The sequence below is a fragment of the Neofelis nebulosa genome, chromosome 11 (genome assembly GCF_028018385.1).
Source record: "Neofelis nebulosa isolate mNeoNeb1 chromosome 11, mNeoNeb1.pri, whole genome shotgun sequence".
NCBI lineage: Eukaryota > Metazoa > Chordata > Mammalia > Carnivora > Felidae > Neofelis > Neofelis nebulosa.
Window position 1 is genome coordinate 67365911 of NC_080792.1, and position 21599 is coordinate 67387509.

Genomic DNA, 21599 nt, shown 5'->3' on the forward strand with positions numbered 1-21599 from the left:
TATTAACTTTTGCCAGAGGAAGTTCATTTTTCTTACATATTGCATTGCTACTTAGGCCAAACCCATTCCCAAAAGACCTTTAATTAGTTCAACACCTACTCCGTAATACGTAATAGGAAACTCAGGCACAGTGATATATAAGTGGGATTTATTTATAAGCTCTTGGAACAGTGAGGCTTTCTCCTAGAAATATTGACTACCAGCCTCCTTCACCTAATTTATAAAGTGCTAGTAAGCTAATAAAGTCAGATAGCACCTTAATCACAAAACTATTTCCATGTATCTTAGAAAACCAACAACTTCTTTTAGTCAGTAGATTAAGAAACTTAAGACCAGACTATATTTTTAAAGTAACAAGACCCTCTGTTAAGTTTCTCTAGATCCACATGTGAGTGAAAACATTTGGTATCTATCTTCCTCTGACTGACTTATTTCACTTAATATTAATACCCTCCAGTTCTATCCACGTTGCTGCAAATGGCCAGATTTCATTCTTTCTCATTGCCAAGTAGTATTCCATTGGAACAGAAGACCATGGGGGAGGGGAAGGGGAAAAAATGTTACGAAGAGTGAGAGGCAAACCATAAAAGAGACTCTTAAATACTGAGAACTGAGGGTTGATGGGGGGTGGGGGAGAGGGGAAAGTGGGTGATGGGCATTGAGGAGGGCACTTGTTGGGATGAGCACTAGGTGTTGTATGGAAACCAATTTGACAAGTTACATTAAAAATATAATAAAGTAACAAGACCCAATTTGAATGATTGTAACATGAATACCTTTATTACATCATTTTAAATTTATAAATCTTGAAATTTGTATATACTGTTATAAATAAATGATTTGTCTTGTACTTATGGGAAATGTTCAGAAAGTTTTAATAACTACTTTGAATTTGTTCTTTCCATTTTATATAGATCTCTAGAAATGTATTATCCTAAGTCAAAATCTAGCATCAGAAAAAAACACGTTACCTTAATTTATCTTTAATTATAGACCCATCCTCTATATTCTATTTATAATTATTGCCAATCCTGCTAGGTAAGCTATTACTTGGATTACAATATATTTCAAAATGACTTTTGTTTTAATTTTATTTCTTAGAAAACTGGTTCAAATTGCAAACCTAAACTGATTAACTTATGATCAAAGAAATTCTATTGTTTTTAAACATATCCTTTTTTGTTATGTCTGAAACAAATCAACTCCTTACTGCTCCCCAAAATATGATTCTATGTAGGAATATTAAAAACAACAACAACAAAGTTTCACATATTTCCTGAATCTATTTAAAGATAGTTTTAAGGGAAGAGAGAGAAAAAAAGTATCTGTTTTTGAGAAAGACACAATAGCTTCATTTTAACAAATTACCCAGGACCCTTTTGATTACAGTCCAGTTAACAATAATGTCCCACTTAGAACATGCACAAGAGAATGAATTAGTCAGAAGTGCTAATAGAGCTCTTCATTTTGCTTCTTTGTGGAAAAAGTGACAAAACATTTTGATGTTCCTAAGCTGTCAACTCTTAAAGCAAAAGGCTCTCCTCATTACATCTCTACCAGAGATACATTTCAAATTTCCACCCCAGTCCAAAGAGTAATCGATACTACATACATGTTATTTCTTTTATACAAAATTTTAATTAACACAAATAAATCCCCTTTTAATTTTGCCTTTTTTTTTTTAGAGCTTTGCTGTTCTTTAAGAACTAAGTGTTTCAAAAAGCTTTATTTTCCAAGTACAATCTACCTGTGCACGTGACTAACATCCAGCCACTACACTGAGTACAGTAACTTGCTCAGAACACCAAGTGTTCAGGCATGGTCAATCATAAAGTCACTGTAACACATTTCAAAGGTGGATTGCAAGACAAAACCCTCACAGCCCATTTTCCTGCCTGGAAAATAGAAGGGTCATGTTCAGTCAGTGGTAGTATTGCCCAAAGCATGCGCCACTCTGAACCCTCATGTCTAACCAATAATGATTATAATTTAAAACTGCATCGAGGAAAGTATCTCAGAAGGACAGCTTAAAAAGGAAAAATAAGTTCACAAATGGTGGCTTTCAACAAGTCGTCAGGCTCTCTTCTGTGGGTCACAGGTAAAAGAGACGGCTTGCCAGGGAATAGTGTGGTTCTTGGTGGATACTCTGGCCCACAAGGTAAGCCAGTTTATGGGCATAGTGACAAGGAGCAGGGACTCGAATGACACCCTTTAGTGGGAAGAAGAACAACAACAAAAAAATTAAGCTTCTCTCTACTTTCCCTAAATGTAACTTTTCAGAGATACCAATTCAAAGGTTCAGAAAGTATAGATTTAATTTCGAACAATTTTACAGATCTATAGGAAAATCCATATCAAAAAAAGTACTTACTGACAAATTATAATACATGTGGCATAGTCTGTAAGTTAGACACTGTATTCCATCTGGGGTGAAGTGAACGGTGTCATGGATAACATTATAGTGAGTGGGAGTGACAGTACCATCTTTCACAGACTGGCTCACGATAAAAAAGTCATACCTGGAATCACACAACACAGGAATACAGCATGTCAGCTTATTTTCAGAAAGAAAAAACAATGTAGCAAACCTAGTATCTGACGTGACGTGAATGGACAGAAATCCATTCTATGGACAAGAGTTTCCTTTACATTTAGAAGCCTGCCTGACTGTTGAGCAATGATTGGGGAAAGCAAGTCTACAAAGGGCAGTGCAACCATCAATACAAGCAATAATGTTCTCATGATTTCTACAAAAGCATCTGTGCTGATGCCCAGATGCAGAAACTTGAAGTTGGCATGTTGGATACGATCGTAGGGACACTGAATTTAGAGTTCCAGGGATGAACACCTTCTCCTCTTCCCAGAAAGTCACCAGAATCCATTCAAAGTCCCCAATGATAGAAATGGCAAGGTTCATCAACTTCTTGTAGCTCACGGGTTTTTATGTGTACTATGTTCTGCTTGGTGTTGATCTTACTTTCTTTCCACTTGCTTTTCTCTTCATTCTTTTCCTGCCCTCTCCTAGATTGATCGATGTTTGTCCTTCCTTAATCTTACTATGTTTCTCCCTGTCTGATGCTATGAAGGTCCTGTTTGTTTCCCATTCAGGGTTCTGCATAGTTCTTTCATTTGGCAGAATGGATGAGTCTCCATTTGACCAGGAGTCCTGCCATCCTTCCCAACAACTGAAGAATCCCAGAATGGTAAGCATATTTAAATTCTAGGAGAAGACAACTGAAGACAGAAACCTCTATAATCCCATGTGTATCTGTTTATATAATTTTTTCACCATCTTTAGGTCAATTCTTTCTTCTCCAAACCATGCAAACCTTTTTTTAGAAGAAAAAAAATAACGTTTCTGTTTGAATAAAAGGGAACATTTATTTAAATAAATAAAGGGATGGCTTACCATTGCCTCTTGGTCACCTCCACATCAATAACCGTTCCTGGAAGTGGATTTTGAAGTCTTCCTTGATACTCAGCAAAAAATCTGGTATTTATTCGTTTCTTCACCACAACGACAGTTAGTCGGACCCTTAAGAGTTACGATTGGTGTCACTAGGTGTGCCCCATAATCTCAGAAGCATTCAGAGGTTGAAACACCACACAAAAAAAGACTGCTCCCCACACACCCCAATTTTACGGTCCTAGTTCTGTGTGCCCGACTCAAGCAGTAAAAGAGGTTCCTATTCACAGCCACCCACATCATAGGGGGAGGAACTTCTTCACAAGGTCAGGACCCCTCCTACCTATGCTGGGCACCAGGATTCACCCACAAACAGATGAGGCCAGAGGAGGCAGTTGAGAGGAATTCTCCAGCCCTCGACTGACACAACTCCAGAAAAAAGGAGTTGCATAAACACGAACCATCGACCAGCTACGTTCATGGATTTTAATGAATATCTGAGGTTAAGAAGCCCCCGCTACATGAAGGGTGGCAGGGAGATTAGGAAAAAGGAAAGTTCATGGGGGCTCCAAAGGAAGAACCCAATCTGGAATGTTCCAGTTCTGCTCTGCACTCTTGTCTTGGGTGTGGAGCAGAATGTCAAAAAATCTGCATTTTACAACTTATATACTTAGACTCGTCGCCGTAAACAGATTTTAAGGAGGACCGAATCTGTGGTACTTCGTGTTCAATCAGTGCTTGAAGCTGACCGTCCCCCACTCCATCCCGATACACAATGATGGATTGTGGCAGAAATAGATTATGTTTATACCAGAGCTTCAGGGCAGCTGAAAGGAAACGAGAAACACAGATAAATAGACAGTAACTGGGAACAAACTGGCCACCGCTATTTGTAACAACTCCTGGGTTCAGTTTTTCAACACTGTAGCCTCCAGGACACTTTCACAGCTTTTAGGCCTTCAGGCTAGCTCAGGGTTTCTCAACAGCACCACTACTGAAATTCTGAGCCAGGTAATTCTTTGTGGTGGTGATGGTAGGTGTGTTGCTGTCTTCTGCATCATTCCTGGTCTCTACCCACTAACTAGATGCCAGTAGCACTTCCATCCCAGTTGTGACAACCAAGAGTATCTTTAGGCATTGCCAAAAATCTCCTGGGGGATAATCTCTCCACTAATGGCCAACTAGTATATACAACTATAAAGTCAGGCACTCCAACCTCCAGGGGACACTGACCTTCCAAGCAGGCTTTCAGCCCACTCACAAGCTCCTGCCCCGCTTCTTGGAAGACACACTGAGAGAACCACCTGTTTGGAGAAATATAAGCCATTAGTTTGGCAAATAGGATTCTTAAGATTTCATCATTTTGATGCTGAGTTAATCTAGGACTTCCAATAAAAAAAAAAGTCACTATCAGTAGCTGAGGATCCATTTGAGGATCCATTCTTTTATTTCCCTGCAGAGATCAAAGCATTAGTCTCTTCTGGTATCTTAGGCATTTAATAATATTCTGAATGGACACAAATAGTGATATAGAATGGAAGCATTGATTAACATTGCTACAAATTATTCATACTTTCAAAGTGCTGACTACTGCTATCTCACCCACTGGTGGACACTACAAAATAAATAGACTGTTTTCCTGGAGATTCCTGCTTCCAGGCTGATGCCTTAAACAATGGTTCATCCATAATAATCTGCTTTGAAGGAGCAATCTGCTTTGGAATGGTAATAGCTACTCGACCGTGTCCCAATAGATCAATAGTTGTCTCAACGTTACTGTTTTTTCTTTTGTAAATATTTTGAGAGAGAGAGAGGCAGAGAGAGGCAGAGAGAGGCAGAGAGAGGCAGAGAGAGGCAGAGAGAGGCAGAGAGAGGCAGAGAGAGGCAGAGAGAGGCAGAGAGAGGCAGAGAGATAATCCTAATCAAGTTCCCCATTCATGAACCATGAGATAATGACCTGAGCCAAAATCAAGAGTCAGATAATTAACCAACCGAGCCACCCAGGCACCTCTGGTCTCAGTATTCTATCCCCTGTGATTTAATTAGTTCAAAGTATTACAATGACTTGACATGATACAACGTATTTGTTTGTCTGCCTCTTTTTCGGTATTTACATTCTATGAGAAGAGATGATGCTTTTGGGCACTACATTTTCACTGCTCTTTTCACAGCATTTGAACATAGCAAGTGCTCAAAAAGCTCTCTGAACCAGGGACACTGGGTGGCTCTGTCGGTTGAGCATCTGACTCCTGGTTTTGGTTCAGATCATGATCTCACAGTTCATGGTTTCAAGCCCCGTGTCAGGCTCTGCACTGACAGCATGGAGCCTGCCTGGGATTCTCTCTCCCTCTCTCTCTGCCCCTCCTCTGCTCACTTTCTGTCTCTCTCAAAATAAAATTTTGAAAATTATCTATGAACTGAATGAAAGCTTAATTTCCTCCCCATTATTTTCAAATTCCCTTCCCCACACAAAAAAAACAAAACAATGTTACCGTATGGAAATAGAGTATGACTGGGAAAAAAATGGTCATTTATGAAAATAAAGATGGATCCTCAAAAGAAAACTCTCGAATTATACCTAGTGGGTCACATTCATCATTAAACATAGCAGTGATTTGTGACGGTCATACATGTCCTAATGCTCAGGAAACTATAAAGTGTGTGAAAACTCATCTAAAGGTGGATTCTATTCTAAGCCCAGAAAACAGAAGTGTTCCTGGAGCAAAGGAGAAGCATGGGGTATGGAAGCAGGTCTTCTTTGGCAGGTGCATTATATATGAACGTATGAAGACAACATCCCATATCTATGGGTTACTGGTTGCATTCCTAGTCGGTTTTCCCCATGTACACCCTCAGTTCTTTCCCGTGGCTGATAGTCCCCATGCAGAGACCCACTGATAAGAGCCTTTGGTAGGCAGAATCCTACCTGTCCTAATCCCCAGGACTGTGACTATCAGGAGATATTGCCCCGTGATTATGTCCTGTGACACAGTTGACTTTATGATAAGGAGATTTTCCAGATGGACTGTATCTAATCTCATGAGCCCCTTTAAAAGCAGAGAGTTTTCTCTGGCTGATGGCTGAGGAGAAGGAGAGGTTTGAAGCAGAACAAGGACTCAAGGTGCCCTGGGGGATCAGGGCGTGCAAGAAGGAATGTGGATGAAATGCTAGGAATGGAGACTGGCCGGCAGGTGGCAGCCAGCAAGAAAATGAGGACCTCTGTCCTTGGTCTACAAAAAAAATGAATTCTGCCAAAAGGACATGCCCTTGGATTCTCCAGACCAGAATGTGGCTGGCTGACACTTTAACCTCTGCCCTATGAGGACCTGAGAGCCATGTGGTGCCAGATGGCTGACCCACGGACCTGCGTGCAGACACATGAGTGTCATCTTAAACTGCCATATTGGTCATCATTTGTTACACAACTATAGAAAAATCATACAGAGGCTTCCACACAAAATGTTTTTGGAGCATAACCTTGCCAGAAGAGGAGCAGTACAAGGTGGCTAAGAACACATTGTCTGTGGACCTTGCTAACGAGCATTAGTTACGCCCACTCTCCTGCTTGTCCAGCCAGCTGCCAACTGAACCATGTCTGCCAGAGCCCACTCACTGTGTTAATTCCTGATTGACGCTGGACACGAAGCCTGCAATGGACTTCCGTCTATTTACAATATCGTGGAAACAGTCAATACCGACGAACATTGCATTCCGTAACTGAAAGGTTTAAGAAGGGAGTCCATTGAGTTAGGACAAAACGTGAGCAAAATTAAGCAATTACATGTTAAAGAGAGTCAAATACAGTCTTAGCGAAATCAATGAAACAACTCAAATAAAGAGAAGGCAAAGAAATCCAACATACTCCTGTTTCCACCTTCCAGAGGGCTCCTCCCATCTTGCAGTTCATCTGCTGGGCAATCTTTGTAGCAATGGTCATCAGTGTCTGGGGTTTGTCTAAGGTCCGTGCCACCACACACTGGCTTGGGATGGGGCAATTGACGCACAGGTATTTTTTAATGCCATCATACAGGTCTTTCCTGTCACTGGACAGCACACAAAGGACCTTGAAAGAAAGCAAAGATGAAACTGTCCAAGATGCAACCACAGTGACAGGAGAAATGGACAGGAGAAATATCAAGGAAGATATTTAGGTGGAACACTGATAAAGCAGAGTCCATTTATTCAATAGCTGATCCGTGAAAGGTCTGGAATCCTGTTACATTAAATAATTGTAAAGTGTGTAGAAGAGAGTCTGGGAGCCAGGCACAGGTGATACACATCGATTGTTTGAACTTGCAAAGTCTGTACATCCTGGTTATTCTGTTTCTAGGAGTTTATCATGAAGTTATCAAGGAAGGGTTAAAACACAGATTGAAGCATACCATTCTCAGGACAGTCACCACTTCCAGTTGCAGACTATGTGAGAAGCACTTGCCAAGCATTGTACTCAACTCAATTAATTCCTCAACAACCTACTGAGATGAATACTAGTATCCCCATCTTAACTCCAAGCAAACACGCTCAGGAGTTATGGGAACCACCAGATTCGCAGGCAGCAGAGCAAGGTTTCCTACATGTGCTCAAACCTCCAGCAGGACACAGAGCCATGAGGAAGAGCCATTACTGCTTGCTGCTTTCTGACTATAATGGGGAAATCCTCAATATATTATTTTTACCATGATGATGCCTTCAGCAAGATATTTTTGGCAAATATCCTTAATCAGATTAGGGAAATTATTGTTTTAATGTTTATTTTGACAGAGACAGAGAACAGGGGAGGGGCAGAGAGAGGGAGACCCAGAATCCAAAGCTGTCTCCATGCTCTGAGCTGTCAGCACAGAACCCGACATGGGGCTCGAACTCCCGAACCGTGAGATCATGACCTGAGTCAAAGTTGGATGCTCAACTGACTGAGCCATGCAGGCACCCCAGGAAATTCTTATTCTAGATTAAATGAGTTTTTCTTTTCACATAAGAAATGTGGAATTCTATCAAATGCATTATCTGCATTTTTTTCAGTTGCAATCATTTTTCCTATAATTCACAATACTAACCAGCTAATTACTTCTCTTTCTAAAAACTGAATTTCAAGTTTTCAGATCTACTAGCACCCCCCTGGACCATGGTGTTCTCCTAATATTTTTTTTAGCCTCCAAGGAATCTTAATCATGAACTCTCCTTGTTCTTAATGTTGTCAAGCCTCTTTTGGCCTCTTTTCTTCACACTTGACAACCTCAAGTTTTAATATTCTTGGCTTCAGATTTGTTGTTCTGATTAGTTTCTGCTTTTTGTTATTTCCTCCTACTTTATTTTGGTTCATTCTGTTCTTAGCGCATTAAAATTTAGACTTCATTCCCAATGCATTCACCGAGGGCCAGGAGTCCCCCATTGTTATTAGTTTGCTGTTTTATACAGGTCTTGATACATACTACTTATATGGTCTAAGTTTTTTTTTTTTTAACTTCCATTAATATTCTTCTTTTTTTAAGAAAAAAATAAAACACGTTTATTTTGAGGAGAGTGTGTGGGAGGGGAAGAGAAAGAATCCCAAGCAGGCTCTGTCTGCACTGTCAGCATGGAGCCTGATGCAGAGCTCAGACTCACAAACCTTGAGATCATGACCTGAGCCAAAATCAATTGGATGTTTAACCAACTGAGCCACCCAGGTGCCCTTCTGTGGATATTATTCTAATATAATTGCTACTTACAAGTAATTCTTCGGTTTTTAAATGTACGTGGACTAATGATTTCTACTTGCAGTGGACTGTAGTCACTGTGTGTGTTCGACAGTAATGTCAGTCCTTCATTATTGGTTTAAGATTTCTCCATGTCCATTGGGATCACTTAAGTATAAAGCTGAACTAACTTACAGATATGTTTTGAAAAGCACCTAATCTTTTGGGTACAGATTATACACACACACATACATACGTACATACACACACACACACACACACACACACACACACACACCTTTCCTCCTTTATATGTATATATTTATATATTATCAGGTAAGTCAGGCTTTTAAATATGAGTTTAAAATCTTCTACATTCTAATTTTTATGTGATGATTTCTGAGTTTTCTGAGAGTGGTCAGCTAACATTGTCTCCTACAACCAGCTTCTGGAGTAGCATGGACCTGTCTCCTCCTGAGGAGAACTTGTTCAAGCTTATGAAAATATAGGGGCATGCCTGTTTATGGCCTTGTTAAACTGGTTGAGCTCTAAAGTTAACGGCAATAAAAAGGAATGAAATCCTGCCATTCTCAACTATGTGGATGGAACTAGAGGATATTATGCTAAGTGAAGTCAGAGAAAGACAAACATCATATGACTTCACTCATATGAGAACATTAAGATACAAAACAGATGAACATAAGGGAAGGGAAACAAAAATAATATAAAAACAGGGAGGGGGACAAAAACATAAGACACTCTTAAATATGGAGAACAAACAGGGTTGCTGGAGGGGTTGTGGGGGGGGGGATGAGCTAAATGGGTAAGGGGCATTAAGGAATCTACTCCTGAAATCATTGTGGCACTATATGCTAACTTGGATGCAAATTTAAAAAAATAAATAAATAATTTAAAAAAAGATTTACAGAGTTAAGATAGGAGAGAAGTAGAGAGATGATCCCAGCAAGTGGGGATGCTTTCTCCCAAAGTGTCTGCCCACCCTCTGAAAGGTTGGAGACTATGAACAGACAGCCTGAGAGAGAGAGGAGGACAGAAATTGAAGGCAATGCCCTGTCAAGGAAAGAGTACTAGGGATAGATTTTGAGTCTCTACCACTCAAAACTAAACAGATGAGCTTTAGAACACTACATATTAAGGCATGAAGCCACGGGAATGTTCAAGCTGATAGTTGTACCAATGTGTGCACCCACCATTTTGGAAAAGTGATAAGTAGCATCTAATGACAAGGGACCATTCTACTCCAAGGTAAATTGCCAACAGAAATGCATGTGCACAAAAGACATGTACTAAAGTATGCAAAACAGTACTCTAGATCATAGCAAAACTAGAGACATCCCACATGTCCATCAAGAATAGAATGGGTTAAGTGGAAAAAAAATGGGATACTACTAGGGCAAGAGAGCAAATAAACCACAGCTATATCCCACTAAAGGCGAAGCTCAAGGTTGAACAAAAAGAAAAACAGACCAAAAAGACTATGTAGGGACACGTGGGTGGCTCAGTCGGCTAAGCGTCTGACCTCAACTCAGATCATGGTCTCGCGGTTCATGAGTTCAAGCCCCGCTTCGGGCTCTATGCTGTCAGTTCAGAGGCTGGAGCCTACTTCGGATTCTGTGTCTCCCTCTCACTCTGTCTCTCTCTCTCTCGCTCTCGCTCTCGCTCTCCCAAAAATAAACATTAAAAAAAGGACTAAATGGTGGACTCTTTAGGGGCAAAATTCAAACACACACAACACGAAGCTCTGGTGACAGCAGTCGGGGGTGGGTAGTGATGCATTAGGAGAACAGTAAGCATAAAGGAAACAGTCTACTTCACAGGAGGGCAAAAGATCATAATCCATTAAATAAGAATCCATGAGTCCATGTTTACATAACTAAATAAATACATACTGGCACGAGTCAAGAAGAATGGAAAGGTCTTCCTAATAGAAAAACAACTAACAAACACAGAAGAGATGCCAAAAGCATAAAAAGCACTGACTGGGGAGCACCATAATAAGCACTATTTCAGGCACAAATCATCAATGGATGCTAAAACTGGGGAGTGAAACTTCACCGAGAAACAGGAAATGTGCATAGTCTCAAAACGTCTCCCCCCAATTAACTGATCAATTACAAAGGGGGTGGAAATTGTCACTTTAAAAATGGGGAAAACTACCAGACCTCATCTTGAATCAGATGATCCAAATTAAAATTACAAGTCAACACCACATGCTCCCAAACATGATGAGTTGAAAACAAGATGGCGTCACTTCTGTGGTAATCCTGCAAGAGCACGTGACCTGACTCCAGCTGCAAAGAAACGGGCAAAGTCATACTGAGGACTGTTCTACAAAATAACTGACCAGCGTACTTTCAGAATGTCAAGGCCATAGATCTCAAAGGCAGACCAAAGAAATTTTCCAGATTAAAAGTAGACTAAAAAGACACGGCCATCAGATACGTCAGGTGACTCGGGGCACTTTGGGTGGCTCAGTTGGTTAAATGTCTGACTCTTGATTTGGGCTCAGGTCATGATCTCACGGTTCATGGGATCAAACCTCATGTCAGGCTCAGCACTAGCAGCAAGGAGCCTGCTTGAGATTCTCTCTCTTTCTCTCTGTCCCTCCCCCAGTTGTGTTCTTTCTGGAAAATAAATACATTAATTTAAAACAAAATAAATTCTTAAATGCCTCAGGTGATCCTAGAAGGACCCAATAATTTGGTTTCCTATAAAGGAGATGGTTGGTAGAATCGGAATTAGGCGGGTAGATGGATGAATGGCTCAGGAAAACACACATACTGTTAATAATGACACACATGCATAAATGGACATATGCGTGTATGTTCTGTACATAAGGAGAGGGAGAGAATGATTTGCAGAAAAGGGGGTAGGTAGATGGAAAGGAGAGGGAGAGAGAGCAATTATATGGATGTGTTAGAATGTATTATTTGTGGAATCCAGATGATGGCTGTAGAGAGCTTAGTACTGTCTTTGCAACTCTTTCTGTAAGTCTGAAATTGCATTAAAATATAAAGTTAAAAGAATTTAAGGTTCTAAATATTCATGAGAACAGAAACTGGAAGTTTCAGATTGATGTGTAATGGTTATTTGGAAAAGGAACACAGTAAGGTTCTCTGTTTAAAATAATGGGGACAGTGTTCCCAGTTGGCACTTTTTACTGCAAATGTTTAATTTCCAGGAACCGGTTATTACAGGCAAGTGAATGTATTTTTATTCTTTTAGCCTTAAGTTTTTAACAAAATCCTAGATTTGTTTTTCACAGGAAGGAAATCAAACCAAAGAAATCCCCATAGCTTGAACACACTTTTATTTCCTGTTACTGCTGTACTCTTCCAACTCACACATTTATAGGAATTTAATTATTCAAACACTTGTGCTTCCTCATCATGCCTTGTTTAAACCAGTGAGCTATAGGGGGTTATCTGTATACACCATAAGGAGAATATATTCCCAAACTATCTGCGAATTGTTGGTAGTGTTACCACCAGTCCATATTGCATATCTGTGACGTTAAAATTTTATTTTAGATGTAATATAAATCTGTAGCTTGATGTCCTCTGGCCCCCCACCTTACTGCCACACAGCTTTGAGATTTGTTAGCCGCATGGCTTCACCCCTGTTCACATACATGAATTCCCTCTCTACTCGATCTATGGAGATTTCCATTTGCACTCAAAGACCATTTTACACATAATTGTCAATCCTTGTGTTATGTGGTCATCCCCAATTGTGTGGCGTGCATAAGAAGGACTGTAGACATGCTCCCCCCAACTCCATCTGACAGAATACCTTACAATATTGAAGGAGCTACCTTGAGTAGAAGATACTGTTCCAAAAAAGCAAAGTTAGGACAAATGACTCAAAGTGGGACAAGATCCCATTCAAGGGATAAAGACATCTTTTAAGACATTCCCACAATTAAAAAGGCAGTCTTGAGCTTTTCAGGCAGATGCTAAATGAGCAAAGAAATTTCTGTTTAGAGGATTTAAACAACTACCAAGGTTCTTCAACTCTGATTCTAACAAATGGAAACACTATGCTTTGCTGATGTCCAGTGAAGGCTTCCAGCTGAGGATCTAAGGCTGCAACACCGAAGAACAGAACAAAACACAGCACTCAACAAGGAAGAGGAGGCAATACACAAAATTTAAGTACAATAGGATTTCAAAAATAAGACCTTTCATTTAAGAATGCGTATGGCTCATACAAGGTAGGCTTCAGAGTAGCCTAAAAGCCTCCTTAGTAGAAACTAAAAAGAGAAAAGTCTACCCTTTCTGTAAAGGACAATAGGAGAAACATCCTGGTTTCATGATCAAGAAACAAAGATCCCTTTAAAGATCATCCTGGAGAAGGAAGAAGGAATGCAAGATGGATTAGGAGAAAGAACCCCAGGAACGAAGAAGAAAAAAGTTGCCTTCGTAATTCAGATACAACATAATGACAACTTAGTCTAAGGCACTGGATGGAGAAAAGGTAAGGAAAAGTCCTCAGAAAAATACCAAGCTAGAGAACACATGCTGGACTAGAACGAGATCATGGACTTCAAAGGGTACAGCTGGGGGTGGAGACAGGATGAATGTGGTTACCATAATTCACCTTACTTTACATTTATATGGTGGTTTTCAGTTTGCAAGATGTTTATTCATTTTTTAATGATTGAGACAGAGAGAGAGAGAGAGAGAGAGAGAGAGAGAGGGAGAGAGAGAGAGAGAGCGTGTGCGCACAAGTGAGGGAGGGGCAGAGAGAGAGGAAGAGAGAGAATCCCAAGCAGGCTCAGAGCTGTCAGTGTAGAGCCCAACATGGGGTTCAATCCCATGAACTGTGAGATCATAATCTAAGCCAAAACCAAGAGTCAGACACTTAACTGACTGAACCATCCAGGTGCCTCTGTGAGATTTTAAAAAATAATAATTCCAAGTTCTCAAGCCTGAAAGAATTAGCATAACATGGTAACATTACCTAGTGGCTAAAACCCAACATTACCTAGTGGCTAAAACCAAAAGGCTGTATTCAGCTACATGAGAGGGGTAAATTTATATTTGTTTGCTAGTTTTGGAAACCACTGGCAACATTTCAAATTTAAAAATACATACAAATGCAGTTTTAGGATAGTCACTAAGTAGTGTGCATATATATATATATACATATATATATATATATATGTGTATATATATATATACATATATAATAGACACTTACCATCTGTGTTTTGGATGACACATGGTTTTCTAAGATGGTTGTATAGGATTGGACTGTATCATTTACTTCAAGCCTAGAAAATAAGTATATATACTCTATTCAAAAGGTGACAAATAGTGAACATGTAACATTTTATGCAACCAATGAAGCATGATGTAAGAAAACAAAATACTATGTTAAGTACTTCAGTTGAAAGTTTGTTCTTAAAAATAAGGTCAATTTTTAGCTTCCTCAACATGTATCCCAATAGCCACAAACCATATATCACAAAAGTCTATTTTAATACCTGTTGACTAGGATAGACTTTTTTGTTTACAAACTTTCATTTTGATGAAGTGACTGATTCCTATAACTTAGTATCTTCTGATTTCAATTTTAGATTGATAACTGCTTTTAAATTTTTTTTAATGTTTATTTTTTGAGAGAGAGAGAGAGAGAGAGAGAGAGAGAGAGAGAGAGAGGCAGAGAGAGGGAGACACCGAATCCGAAGCAGGCTCCAGGCTCCAAGCTGTCAGCACAGAGCCTGACGTGGGGCTCAAACTTACAAGCTGTAAGATCATGACCTGAGCCGAAGTCAGACACTTAACTGACTGAGCCACCCAGGCACCCCTTGCTGACAACTAATTTTTAAATTGGATATAATTTCTGCCATACTTACATTTTTGCGTCTCTCATAGCTATGCCCATGGTGGGTGTAACTTTCCGTAGGCTCTGTAGCAAGGACAAGGCTGCTCCATAATTTCTCCTAGGATATAGCACTAGCCAATGATCTAGTGACTTCACATTGAGTAAAGGTCCACTTCTAGTTTCTTTTGACCAATCTGCAAATTGTGGATGGGAGTTGAACTGGAAGAGAATTCCAAGACAGACAGACAGACAGACATATATACATATATATTTTTTTAATGAAGTTTTATACATCATCGAAGAGACTTTCCATCGTAAATCTGTGCTACTTCGTATTGAAACACTACAGTTTTAAACTTCAGTCATAACTGAATGATATTTTTCCTTAAGATAGAGGTTAATAATACTGGAATTCCATCATGGGTCATTCTGGGCTGTTTTGGTTCTAGGTAGTTGACTCGTAAGGATGCATTTGGAAGATAATTTTGCCATGAGCAATGTCCACAGTACTAATAAAGATAAAACACAGTTTACTACATGCCAACCACGTTACATGCATTCTCATTGAACATCTGCTTACTGTCTCATAGAGAAAGGACAGGTAACCCAAGAAGAGAGAGTAGTCCCAGGTATTGACCTGAGTGAGTTCCTCTGCATTATTATTCACCTGACCTCAAATAACTAAATGAGTAAGTGAAACATGGCCACTTTGAAATGGTCTTACCGCTCTGCTTCCTTGAAGAATTCTTACTTCTTTCATAATTCTTCCTGAGAAGGACACGAAGTTGGGGTCAAATTTCAAATCCCAAAGTTGGAGTTCCCTTTGTGCACTCTTATTTCTGAAAGTTAAAATTTCCAAAAATCAATCCAAACGAAATAAGCAAAGGCAATGATCCACTTATAAAATTCTCCTCTAATCTAAAGATGTCTTCTATTGTCCTCTGTGCTGACATGGTACAAAGAAGGTCCCTGGTACCCTGAAATCATGATGTCTTTGCTCTGACATTTGCGCAGGGTCTTAGGATCTTTCTATATCATTCTCCCCCTCCAGACTTCCCCTAACTTTGCATTGACAGAAAAAAATAGAGTTGTTTCCCCCAAGATATCGTCTTTGTCCCAACTGTCACATTTTAGTTGGAGAATCTGAGATGCCAGGGGTTCTACGCAGTCTCCGCTTCAGGACACACACACACACACACACACACACACACACAGAAAAATAACACTTACTTTTGTACAATATTCATGAATCTTCGTAATTCATGCTGCCTTTTTTCTGGATCCAACCTTGTATGCATAGCCAAGTCTCTCATCACCCTGTAGTCTTTACGCATTTCATCTGTTAGACCTTTACAAAAAAAAAAGTTTAGAAAAGATATAGCTAAAGAAGCAAGAATAGATTTACACGAGAGAAGCCTTGACCACTGTATCTGCAAGAGGAAGAACCAGCAGAGAGAATGCAGCTCTGGGCCATATGGAGTATTATGAAAAGCCAGTACTTCTACATCCTAACACCTGGGGCTTAAAAGGGGTGGACTTCTCTGAAGACTGCATAAATCTGTAGTACCTGTCAGGTAGCATAGCTCAGGAACCAGCATTATAGGCTCATGGGGCGTGTCCTGTTGGCTCTTTTTCCATTTGCCTTTGCTGACCAAAAGTGGTTGAGTTAGGTCAGTAACCACTAGACCATGTTGCTGCTCAACAGAAACAAGAAAGAACACTGGTGTAACTATCAGTGAAGCCTCAGCAAAGTCACATAAATATGTATAGAAGTGCATTTTGGGGTCACCAACAGATGCCTGGGGGTGTGCTGGTGATACGGTTTCCTCAAGTTTAAGAACGCGTTAAAGATACTCTTAATATTCTCTTAGTTAGACGTCCCACAGATGGCCTCTTTTTTTCCCTCTATCAACACACGTAGCCAAGGAGAGAGGGATTCTTACAGACATTATATTGGGGGTCATTGTACCATCCTTTCACTACATATATGTAAACATATGACAGTCTCTTAGGATCTGTATTTCTCACTACAGCTCTGTCTTAAAGATTCCTCAAACATACTTGAGAACTTTCAAGAGGATTCCCAAATGAAGGGGTGGACAACAAACCCAGTCAACTTTTTAGAGTTGCAATTCCACATCTATTCCCAACATGCCTCCTGCATCATTTCCCCTAAACTCTCAGTCCCTGCTTCCAGGAGGAAGAGATATTTGCCAAGACATCCTACCCCTGGGTTGCAATTTCCATGCCACAAACTGCCTTTACTCTCTAACACACAGCAATAGTTCTTCATAGATCCTTCCATGCTGATCAGCAAGGTCCTCATCAGTAAGAAGTTAGCCACATGAATTCTGGTGTTATCTGCCTGCTAAACATCCTGAGAACTCCAAAGGAGTTCCTACCTGAGACAAAACTTCACATCCAGTGTTCATGGCTCTTTTTCTCTTAAGCTGAACTATTGCTTTTAATTCTTATGATCTCATTGCAGACTATATATGGTTTTTTTTCCACCCTTACAGTGGTCTTTAGTTATTTGAAAGACAGCTGGGATTCACCCCCACTTTCCTGGTTCTAGAGTCTTAAGGCCCAAGCTTGTGCAGGTATCTACACGTGTGTAGAATCATGGCATCGTTTTAGGGCCTCATCTATCAAAGCCTTTGGACGAGCTATTCTTCCTGTCAAAAACTTTGGGAAACACACTTCTTATTTCCCATAGCTGCCATGCAACATCCTAGAAGGATCTCCTCCTCCAACATCAACTTCTGCACCTAAACAGGAGTTCTGTGGTCCTTCTTTGCAGCATTATGAAATCGTTTTTGAAGGCCAGGATTGTACTTTCCTTCTAAGGGCTCATCGATGGATTCCAGGATTTTTCTAGATCTCATGACAACAGGACAACTAAATTGCCATCTGTCATTAGACTGAGTTCCCACCAGGGCATCCCAAGACGACTCAAGTCGTTTCAAATATTTCAGCCTGTCTGTTTTTTTTCCTCAATTAAACCTGCTGAAACCACAATCTTATGTTTCTTTTACATCCAAGGCTCCTGCCTATCAACTCGTGCCAAGAAGGTAGTTTGTCTTTATGTGACAAATCCTCTAATTATTCCCAAACCCACTGCTCTGTGATGCCAGCATGTGTGAATTTACTACAACCTATATATATTTGAACTTCTATGTGCTAGTCATGGTGTAAGACAGAAGAGGTATTTACAAGGAGCAAAACCAACATTGTCCTGCCCTGGTGGAACTCTGTCTACAGAGAGGGGAGAGATTCGTAAAATAACCACTCAAATACAGAATTCCAAATTGGGATAGATGCTATGAAATGCAACAGCACAACAGAACAGGGGGACCCCACAGAGGCCTGAGGTTTCAGGTTGGTGTGGGGGTGGGGTGGATGTACTCTGGATACCCAGCATGGCTCTTCTCAATCAATGACATTTAAGGTCAAATTTGGAGAATGAACAAGCAAATATCAGCCTGGTATCTCCATCTACCACCTCCATCAGAGCCTAAGTCAACCCAAAAATCCCTAATCTCACACCGACTCCCCCGTTGTAGTAAATAACTCTGGCATCCACTCACTTCCTACCTCTCCCACCCTAATTCTGGTCACCATTATCATTGACCTAAAGTGACTTAGCCACCTCCTCACTGATGACTCTGCCACCCTTTTTACCCACATACAGCCCATTCCTTGTAATTAGACACATATCTGTAAAATAAAATATATCACTTCATCCATCTGTATAACACCTCACAATATCTGATTTGTCTCCGTGGACAGAACTTGATACAACGTGGCCCCCACTTCATCCTCTGATTTCATATCCTACAACCCAAGGATGTCCTCCCCACAACCATGTGCACTTCTTCACAGAATAATCTAGCCTTGTTTGGGATCTGGATACATCTTGCCCATCTGGAAAGTGGGGCCTTTTCTCTTCTCCCTCATTTGCACACAGCTTGCTCCTTTCAGACATTCACATACCAGCTTCTCAGAGCTTTCCATGACCTCCCACTCTGAACCACCAGACACTGTCCATAATACCTCTCAATTTTAATTATCTGGATATATCCCTCATAATCCTTAGAATAGTCTTCTTGTCTGCTGTCTCTCTTCCTGCCATAAGGATGCAAGTTCCTTAAGAACAGACAACTCAGTGGTCTTACCAATGTATACCCAAGATGTGTAATGGGCACTCATTAAGTGCTTTTTTGGATTGAATGAACAAGAACTAAGTATGAAGCACAAGTGAGGATAATGTAATAGCACCATCCCCTTGAAGGGATGCCAGAGGGCTGTGTAGCCTTGGTGGTTCCAAGTAGCCATGGTTTGGATTCCAGTATAAAAATACAAGCTGTTTTTAAAAAAATATTTATAAGTTCTTTCCATTTGCTACAGATATCTGTAATTCCTTTTTCTCATCTGCCAAAGCTAGAAGACTAATCTCGTCAACTACTGTATCTTTGTGCACCAAACTAAGTTTACTTATGTCTTTGTGAACAAAGATTGAGGAATCCATGAGTTCTGAGATTCAGCACACAGCTGGCATCCTTCCAGATGGTAATTAGTCATTTGTTTCTTCTTTTCAAACCAAATTCTATAGGGCTCAAACTTCTATATAAGGAAAGTGTTCATATATGAAGTCTTGCCATATTCTATTTTCTACCCAATGATCCATCAACATGTTTCAAACTACCATAGTCTCTTCTTAGGCCCACGGTAGAGGCCATATTGGAGCCATTCTAATCATGTGACATTACCCTCTATATGAGGCACTCGAATGCATGGATAATAGATCTGTCATGTTACAATACCTCTAAGGAGAAATTTTATAATAGATTATTATATATATTATAGGTTAAAAGAGTATGTTATATTATTATAATCTAACATATAAGACTCTATATTGCACATGTATTTTTATGAGACATATTTGACTACATAATAAGAAAAAATGAGATTTAAATACATTGAAAGACAGGAGATTTCCTACCTCCTTGTAGTAGTCTACAAAGGTGATTTCCTCACCACCTGATTTCTTAAACGTACTTCTGGGAGTCTCCTCCCAATTAATAGCATCCACTCGATAAGTTCTATTGTTATACCTGTGGAATGGTCACAACATATAGTATTATTCCTAACATATTTATGGCATGGGATCATGTAAGGAGTGAGAAGCTTTAAATCCTACAAGAAATTTCAGGATATATCCACTTTAGTAAATTCATATGACATATAATTCACCTATGTAAGGGTACAATCCAATGGTTTTAGTATATTCACAGAGTTGTAAATCCTATACATTTGCCTACCCACCCTATTTCACATGAATTGAAGATACAGTATGTGACCTTTCCTGACAGCCTTCTTCCACTTAGTGTACTATTTTTCAAGGTTTATCTATGCCGTAGCATGTATTGGTATTTCATTCATTTTTGTTGCCAAATGACACACTATTTTATGGATATACATTTTTATTTTTCCATTTAGCAGTTGGTGAACATTTGAGTTGTTAACACCTTTGAGCTATTATGAATAATGAGGTTATGGACATTCATGTATCAATTCTGGTAGACATAGGTTTTCATTTCCCTTGGGTATAAAACTAGGAATAGATTTCTGGCTCATATGGTGACATTATATTTAGCATATTGAGAAAGGACCATCCTGTTTTCCAAAGAGACCACACCATTTTTACTTCTACCAGCAGTATGTGACTGTTGGTTCCAACTTTTTCACATCGTTGCCAACACTTAATCTCTGCCTTTTCAAATTAAGCCATCATAGTATGAACAGGTATTTGCTTGTGGTTTGATTTTGCATTTCCCTGATGGCCAATAATATTGAGTTTCTTTTCATGTGATTATTGGCCATTTGTGTATTTTCTTTGGAGGCTTGTCTATTCAGATCCTTTGGCCATTTTTTGAAAGTTGGGTTGAAAAAAATAAATAAAAGTTAGGTTCTCTTTTAATTATTGACTTGTAAACATTTCTTACAGATGGAGATGCAAGTTATTTAGGAGATATGTGATTTCAAATGTTCTCTCATTCTCTCCTTTTTTTCTTTTTTCTTTTTCTTTTTCTTTTTTTTTTTTTACTTTAAAGAAAGAAAGTTTTTAATTTGGTGAAGTCCAATTTATATTTTCCTTCTGTCATCCCTTCTCTGTTGGCATTTTATTTTATAAGGTTTTGCCTAACTCAAAGTCAAGAAAATTTACTCCTAGATTTTCTTCTAGGAATTTTATAGTTTTAACTCTTACATTTAGGTCTATTTTGAGTTAATTTTGGGGATAAATTGGAGTTAATTTTGTATCTTCTGTGAGGAAGGGCCAGGTGGATATCCAGTGGTCCCAGCAATATTTGAGGAAAAGAGTATTCCTTCCCCAAGAAAGCGGTCTTGACATTTGTTGAAAAAAAATCATGGACTATAAATGTGAGGGTTAACTCCAGGATTCTCAGTTCTATTCCATTGATTTTTAGGTCTATCTTCATACCAGTATCCCACTGTCCTGATTCCTAGAGCTTTGTAGTAAATTTTGAAATTGGGAAGCAAGAATAAAGTTGAGGACTCCTAAGATGATGCTGGCCAAGCAGTTTTACATCCACGCTCTTCAGCTTAAAATGTCTGGTCTAGAGGAAGATTAAAACACTTCCGTCAAG

General features: G+C 39.6%; 1 protein-coding gene across 1 annotated transcript in view; it reads right to left on the reverse strand.

Moving 5' to 3' along the window:
- Window positions 1-764: 764 nt before the first annotated feature.
- The window catches only part of LOC131489613 (piwi-like protein 1), a 33971-nt gene continuing 13136 nt past the window's right edge, over window positions 765-21599 (reverse strand). The window contains exons 9-21 of the mRNA XM_058691621.1: window positions 19934-20045; window positions 16499-16625; window positions 16162-16279; window positions 15656-15770; window positions 14963-15150; window positions 14305-14377; window positions 7269-7469; window positions 7020-7123; window positions 4640-4710; window positions 4077-4233; window positions 3410-3535; window positions 2372-2519; window positions 765-2209 (exon numbers count right to left, since the gene is read on the reverse strand). Of these exons, the coding sequence (XP_058547604.1) occupies window positions 2093-2209; window positions 2372-2519; window positions 3410-3535; window positions 4077-4233; window positions 4640-4710; window positions 7020-7123; window positions 7269-7469; window positions 14305-14377; window positions 14963-15150; window positions 15656-15770; window positions 16162-16279; window positions 16499-16625; window positions 19934-20045 (1657 nt within the window). The 3' untranslated portion in view covers window positions 765-2092. The remainder of the gene's footprint in view (window positions 2210-2371; window positions 2520-3409; window positions 3536-4076; window positions 4234-4639; window positions 4711-7019; window positions 7124-7268; window positions 7470-14304; window positions 14378-14962; window positions 15151-15655; window positions 15771-16161; window positions 16280-16498; window positions 16626-19933; window positions 20046-21599) is intronic.